Raw genomic sequence first — 7,301 nt, forward strand, 5'->3', positions numbered from 1 at the left:
CCTTGGAATCAAGCTTTTCATAAACCTCCTGATATGCCTTTTCTTTTGCTTGGCGAACAGCTGCCTTTGCCTTACTCTTAGCCTCCTTATACGCTGCAAAGGTTTCATCACTCCTACATTTTCCTAAGGCTTGATAGCATTCCCTTTTTTGCTTAATTACTGCTTTCACCTCTTCATTCCACCACGAAGTATCTCTCTGTACCGAAGTTCTTCCCCTTACTTCCCCTAAGACCTCTTTGGCCACTCTTAGGAAACAGTTCTTCATTCGTACCCAAGTCATGTCCGGATCCACCTCTCCATCCCAATCCGCTTCTTCAATTACCTTTTCTGTAAAAACCTTAGCTTTTGCATCCCTTAGGGTCCACCATCTTATCCTTGGTTCTTCTTGTCTAACTTTTTTCTTCGCCTTCTCTTTCAGACGAATAGTCATTACCAATAGCCGGTGTTGGGTGACCACACTCTCCCCTGGGATAACCTTACAGTTTATGCAACTTTGTCTATCTATGCTCCTTGTGAGCAGGAAGTCTATTTGAGTTGCATTTGCTCCATTCCGAAAAGTTATCAAGTGTGAATCCCTCTTCTTAAACCAAGTATTAGCCAAAATTAAATCATATGATTGGGCAAAATCCATAATAGCTTCACCACCGGCGTCCCTCTGCCCATACCCAAAGCCTCCATGGACACTCTCATAGCCATCTCGGCTCGCCCCAACGTGCCCATTTAGATCCCCTCCAATATATAACTTCTCTGAGTGGTGGACACCCTGCACCACCTCGTCTAGGTCCTCCCAAAATTGTCGTTTCTCTTCTGCATCTAAACCCACTTGGGGAGCATAAGCACTGATAACATTCACAATCTCCTTGCCACATAGCAACTTCAGCCTTATCAACCTATCGTTCTTCCGATAGACCTCGATCACCTCTTTTGCCAACCTCTCATCGAGAACCACACCAACTCCGTTCCTAGCTCCACCATTCCTTGTTCTGTGGCTCGTTTCTTGCCCAACATACCATACCTTATACCCCAAAACCAAGCCTCGAGCTCCTTCTCCTGTCCATCTTGTCTCTTGGAGGCACATGATGTTCACGCGTCGTCTTTTCATTACTTCTACCAATTCTGCTGATTTTCCCGTAAGAGACCCCACATTCCAAGAACCAATCCGCAAACTAAATTCTTTTCTCCCACGCTCCCTCCTGATCCCAACTCCAAGCCCTTGATTATTTGACACCACAATTGGGCAATATGGCGCGTCGCTTCTGGGCGACGACCTAGCAACCCTTACATACTTATCACTGCACCCGGGTCTGGGAAGTGCAGCGCGTCGCTCAGTAGGGAACGCCCCAATGGCACGCCCTTGCTCATTTGACACCACACTCGGGCAATGTGGCGCGTCGCTTCTGGGCGACGACCTAGCAACCCTTGCATACTTATCACTACACCCGGGTCTAGGAAGTGCAGCGCGTCGCTGAGTAGGGAACGCCCCCACGAAAATATCTGTTTGGCTCATGTCATGGGATGTGACGAAGTTTTATACTGGTTGTCACTGGCCTACCGTAACCCTCCTCCTTTATCCAAGTTTTAGAGTAATGTCCTTAAATTTAAGTAAGCAACTTGCCAAGTGTTTATATTTTTGTTCACTTAAACTTGTGAAGTTGTGAACTAGACACATTAGGAAATGCTTCATAAAGAGGTGTATGATAGCAATAGATAAGAGTAGGCCATCAATTTAATAATGCAAAGATATGTTGTCACGATACAACAAGAGATGTTAGGTTACTATCGATCAAGGTATGAAATTATGAATACTATTCGAGAATATTTTATGTACTCTTCAAATTCATAAGATGTTTATGGGCAAGGGATTAGAGAATTCTAAGCAAGCATTTTGAAGATTTTAACCATACAGAATTGTACGATTAAGCATATTGGAAATTCTTAATTTTCTTACTTGCTAATTCTTACGAAGCAAATAGCTAAAAATCACTCCGAAAGTGAACCATTCTAATTTAACATGTTTTGTATTTATAAATTATGAGACTCGATTAACAAGTGTAAGCTAAACATGTAATATAGTTTTTAATTAAAAGAAAAAAAAAAATCAATTGACTACTGACTAGTGAGAAATGAATTGATTTACTTTCTAATTACTACTACTATGTAAAAAAAAAAAAAAAAAAAAAAAAAAAAGACAGAGTCTCCTAGCAATCTAGCATGCTGCTAATAATACAGTACAATCAAAGTAATAAAAACAGCAATTTTGTAATATTTATTACATTAATAGCTTTAATTTTTAAAAGCTATCTAATTTGTAAATCTATTGGGACCAAAGTATAGTGGATCTTTATATGATAGCTACCGAGTGCTCCCACAATGGCCACAACGCATGTGACATTACTATAGAAAGGTATGTGAGCCGTTCTTGGAAATAAATTAAAAGACACTTGAATAATTGTCACAAATAAATGGAAAGAAAATTATTATTACATCCTATTACCGAGAGCTAGGCTATGGGTTCGGATGATTCCAAATTCGTACTTTGGACCTGTTCACTTCAGCTTTGTAGTGAACTAAACACATCCTTAAATCATGTTTCAAGGAATAATTTAAAAAAAGGCTCCTTTAGCTTTAGGGCATATTTTGCATAATGATGATATTGGAAAATAGTCTTGCCACGTTTTGTTCCGCCTTAGGGCCTGTTCACATTTACTGAACTGAGCTGAGCTGAACTGAACTGAACTGATTGGAGCTGAACTGAACTGAACTGAACTGAATTGAGCTGAAATGAATATTTTATGAGAGAGGAAAATTAAGAGCTGAACTGAACTGATTGGAGCTGAACAAATGTGAGGCATTAAAAAGTAACCCACCAAAAAAAAGCGACCATAAAACAAAGAGGATATCTCCAATTACTTGTGCAAATCTTGACTATTGAAGTACTCCCTATCATTTTGAATAGGAACAACAAGAGCAAGGGTTTTACTTAAAAAGAGAAAGTCAAAGAACTTAATTGAAACTACACTTTTGATATTTCTTTAATTAAAGAAAATAAATCAAAGAAATGCAAATTTTATAACTAGAAATCGAAATACTAAATAACAAGGACAAAAAATGTTTGACACAAAGTAAATTGCTTAACATTAAGATGATTTACAAGGACAGTTTGAACAGAATACATGATACAGGAATTCAGAAACAATGGAGGGTTCCCATTTATGTCAATGTGGCGAAGCCGAGTTGATAATCAAACAATTTGGGAAACCATAAGTTCAATTGAAAGGATTGGGGTTAAATTATGTACAATTGGAGAATAAGAGGCAATCAACCATGATCTTTGTTTCATGCCATCAAACATCATCCGCGTCACTTCCACCAATATGAGCCTCATGAGTGACCCAATAGTTGCTACCATCAGGACCAAACACCTTATACCTGTTCAACCAAAGAGACCCGTAACAAGTCATAAATTTTCAAGGTCATTAACGATAGGAATGATCTGGTTAGTTTTCCTTACTGACCGCTCAAGGACAGATTTTCCTTCTTTGTACTTCTGGCTCTTTTCATGGGCAGTCTCCTGAAAGAAGACATCCCACAACAGTAACTAACGGCAAACAATTTGCCCAATCATACATGAGAATTTATGTTTGATAGGATTTCAGCCTGCAAAGCTTACATATTTCCAACCCACGATTGATCCACATCCAACACAGAAAATATCAGCCACGGAATGCATACCAGTCATCATCATTCTATCTTCTTTCTCTCCAAGGGTGACGTTAACACTGTCAAACGTATTTGAGGTATTTTTCTGAGAATCTAAAGTGATATTCATGTGTTCTAGGAAGCATAAAAAGACATATCCCCATAATACTATCATAGACATATGTCCATGATGATTCATTGTCCTATGATCAGCCATTTTTACATCTTTCAATTGGTAATATAAGGTACATTACATATCTTGCATATCATATTATAACGGATGTTCCAAGTTGTATATGGCAATGAAGCCAGGCCTGAAGACCTCCATAAATAGATTGTAGAGTCATAATCTCATCTATGATTTAGAGATCAGAGACCATACAGCATATCTGTTTCTTTATAAAGAAACAAATTCAAATAGTTCAGGAAACTTACACCTTGTTGAAGAGATAAGCTTTCCCATGCTTGCAGTGGAAAGACTGGATCAACAACACATGTAAAACTGCAGTCAGATAGTGGACTAAATCAAAATTTCCCCTTCCAACATACAGTAATTTTTAACTAGTTCAAAATCAGGATAGAGTGGAAAGGCAACAACAGGAAATTTTAACCAAGAGCAAAAACATTTTTATGACACACACATCTCTGGAATTCAAAATTCAACATCATCTTGGATTCCTATCCCATTTTCATCCCACAATATGAACATACTTCAAAAGCATCTATCACAAGTCTAGACTTCGTAGTGCACATGCACCAATGACTTTGTTTATAGAGACATGAACAATATACCACAACCATTCGCTATCAAAACATAGCTAGCAGCAATACTCATTCCAAATGGTGTGACAATAGTCATATTCTATATAGAAATTACTTTTCCTCTTCGCATGAATTTAGAGTGTACTTCTAAATTCTAATAAGTTAATCAAATAACCCTGCATCGCCACAAGATTGCTCCGTGGTTAACCAAAATTCAATGCAGTAGTCCTACCAGTGTGCCAAACAAACAAAATAACATCCCATTCTTTCTAACAACACTTCACATCCTTAGATCAACTCATCGACTCATGCTGCAAACCAGCATACAAAACTAAGCTAGTCTAATCAAGCCACTCTCCATACAACAGCTAGATGGTTTACATTATTATACTGCAGTTTGTTTAAGCCTGCTCAGTCAAGGAAGCAACAGCTCCAAATTACATTTCTCAATAGCATTAATTGTATTGGTCCGTTCCAATCCTAGAAACATCTAAAGATACCCACCATGATGATATATAGCAGAAGCCATCTACACACAGCTACACAGAGCAGCAAGAACACAACTAATTCAAAATGACAAATATAGGAGCACAACAAAGCTCCTAAACAACTTCTGGAAACCAAAAATCCAACATTTTCCAATTGCAATACTCCTAACAACCCAATATACTTTATGATTCAATGAAACACTGTTAATCATTCCAGAATCCAAAAGGGTAAATCTTTATTTGCAATAGATAAAAAGAACTAGCAATGTAACATATGTCATTGATCAACAACTTCAAAAGACTAAATTAGTCCAATTAAAAATAAGTAACAGCAAAAACTGCATATAAATAGAATCATTACTGTCAAATTGTACCATCAAACTAAAAAAAGTAACCCAGATAAAATCTAGTAAATGTCTAATTTAATTCTGCAATAACCTGACACATAAATCTTATTAAGTCAACCATCAAAATAAACACAACCCAAATCATGAATAACCCATGTATGATTATGATCATGCAAATTAAAGATAACCCAATTCCAAAAATCAACACAAAATCATAAGATATATTTTTTTTATCAAAAATTTATTTAAAAATATTTATATATATATAAAAAGAAGGAATTAGACCTTGGAAACGATATCTTCGCTGAGAGCAAGATGGGTCCTACAGTGCTTGCAACTGTAGATCTTCCCTTCCAAATTGACCACAAACAGCCTCCCCATTTCTCAACAAACTCAATTTTATCCAATTTTCAGAACCCAGAAATAACTTTACAAAATCACAGAAAATCAATTTCCTGATAAAAAGAATTAAATAGAACAAAAACAATTTAAAGGGGTTAATCATAAAAAATTAAAAAAGATTAAGATGATGATGGCTTGGGAAAGTTGATTGATTCCAGAAGTATACGCAAAGAATTTGATCAAATGTAAGGTTTGAATAAAGTAAAGATGCCTGATTAAATGAAACGTGCAAAAGAGAAAAAGAAGAGAACGGTTGAAATATTTTACCTGTTACCCAGTGAAGTTGCAACAATACCAATACCAAGAAGAAATGTGAAGAAGAGATCCACAAATATTCTGAGTTTATAACAATCACAATCTTTCCTTTTTTATTTATTTTTATGAATTTTCTTTTTTTGGGATGACCCCATTATATTTTTCACTCTCTTTTCGTGAAGTAAAAAAGTGCTATAATAATGCAAAGTTTTTTCTTTTTGGTGTCGTTTTTTTTGTGGGGCGGTGGGAATTATATTTGAGGTAATTTTAATCTCGATGTAAAATTATTTATTAGGTGATCAAAGGTAGAGATTCATTGATGTGCTGGTGTGTGTTAGAGGGTAACTTTGAAATTATGCTTTTACATGCGACTATGACCTCTTAGGCTTATAAGACAATTCATGAAGTTGTATCGTGTAGCACTAGAATTTCGAGCATTATTTAAAAAGGAAGGACTTTGAACAAGAACAAGGTAGCAAGAAATGTATTTGGGTGTATATTGACAACAAAAGATGTACATGTGACATATTTGAAGATATGTTTAATGAAGCAATAACAAAGATTAGAACAAGTGTACAAAAGTTATAAAAAGTTATAAAATAATTAAGACTATATTACATCAATAATCTACACTAGGTCATTTTCTCTTTCAAAAAATTATGAATGAGTTGACAAAGTCCCGGATGCCATGATAATATTGTTTGGTTAAATTACAAGAGTTGACACTTGATTAATAAGTTTCATCTAATAGAAAATTCCCTCTTCAAAGATTGACATTCATAAAAGTTGCAAGGCCTTTTGCCTGTTATTCCAATATAATGGTAAAGTCCAAACTTTGAAGATAACCCAATGTTAAAGTGTTTAAAAGCCCAATTTCAAAAATAGGTTAAACAGTCCTTTTTCTTCAAAGGATCATATTGTGTCCAATTGTTCATATCCTCAACTTCCAACCCTGATACGTAAGTGATTGGCCCATTCCGTGTAAAACGTGAATGATAGCCTTTAATATTGAATAGAATTTTGACTTTTTTAGATTCAGTAAGGAAATAGCACAAGGTGCTTTCCATGAACCCCATGAAATCCTAGGAAATCATATGAGTGCTTGTAACAATTCACTCTATCTTTATACTATCATTTTGGCTGGTTGCGTCACACTCCCCCTTCCATCCTAACAAAGTCTCTACATGCCTTTATGTGACCGACTAGTGATTGTGTATAATTCAAAATGACTTGACTGACCTCAAAATGCATCCCCTACCATTATTTGAGCTTTCTAGAACAGGTCCCCATATCTTTGAAAATTATCCGATTTCATGTAGCCTTCAAACTTAGCATCCGGAGAACAAAT

At 36.1% G+C, this 7,301-nt stretch overlaps 1 protein-coding gene across 2 annotated transcripts; it reads right to left on the reverse strand.

Annotated features, from left to right (window-relative positions):
- Positions 1-3,050: 3,050 nt before the first annotated feature.
- Positions 3,051-6,106, reverse strand: LOC145642402 (protein yippee-like). Of its 2 annotated transcripts, none has more exons than XM_081693578.1 (6): positions 5,966-6,106; positions 5,582-5,723; positions 4,135-4,178; positions 3,671-3,779; positions 3,516-3,571; positions 3,051-3,429 (listed from the first exon to the last, which is right to left on the reverse strand). In XM_081693578.1, exons 2-6 carry the CDS (start codon positions 5,675-5,677, stop codon positions 3,345-3,347), a joined length of 390 nt encoding a protein of 129 aa, XP_081549704.1. In that variant the 5' UTR covers positions 5,678-5,723; positions 5,966-6,106; the 3' UTR covers positions 3,051-3,344. The 2 variants fall into 2 exon arrangements, with proteins under 2 accessions (XP_081549704.1, XP_081549703.1); XM_081693577.1 differs by having other exon boundaries at positions 5,582-5,751; positions 5,966-6,095.
- Positions 6,107-7,301: the final 1,195 nt, after the last annotated feature.

Source organism: Chenopodium album, chromosome 8, assembly GCF_948465745.1.
Source record: "Chenopodium album chromosome 8, dcCheAlbu1.1, whole genome shotgun sequence".
Lineage (NCBI taxonomy): Eukaryota > Viridiplantae > Streptophyta > Magnoliopsida > Caryophyllales > Amaranthaceae > Chenopodium > Chenopodium album.

Coding starts and splice junctions, on each gene's coding strand:
- LOC145642402 (XM_081693578.1), bottom strand. CDS start 5,677: ATGGGGAGGCTGTTTGTGGTCAATTTGGAAGGGAAGATCTACAGTTGC. Junction 3,780..4,134: donor GCTTATCTCTTCAACAAGGT/GTAAGTTTCCTG, acceptor TACGTTTGACAG/TGTTAACGTCACCCTTGGAG. Junction 3,572..3,670: donor CAATCGTGGGTTGGAAATAT/GTAAGCTTTGCA, acceptor GTCTTCTTTCAG/GAGACTGCCCATGAAAAGAG.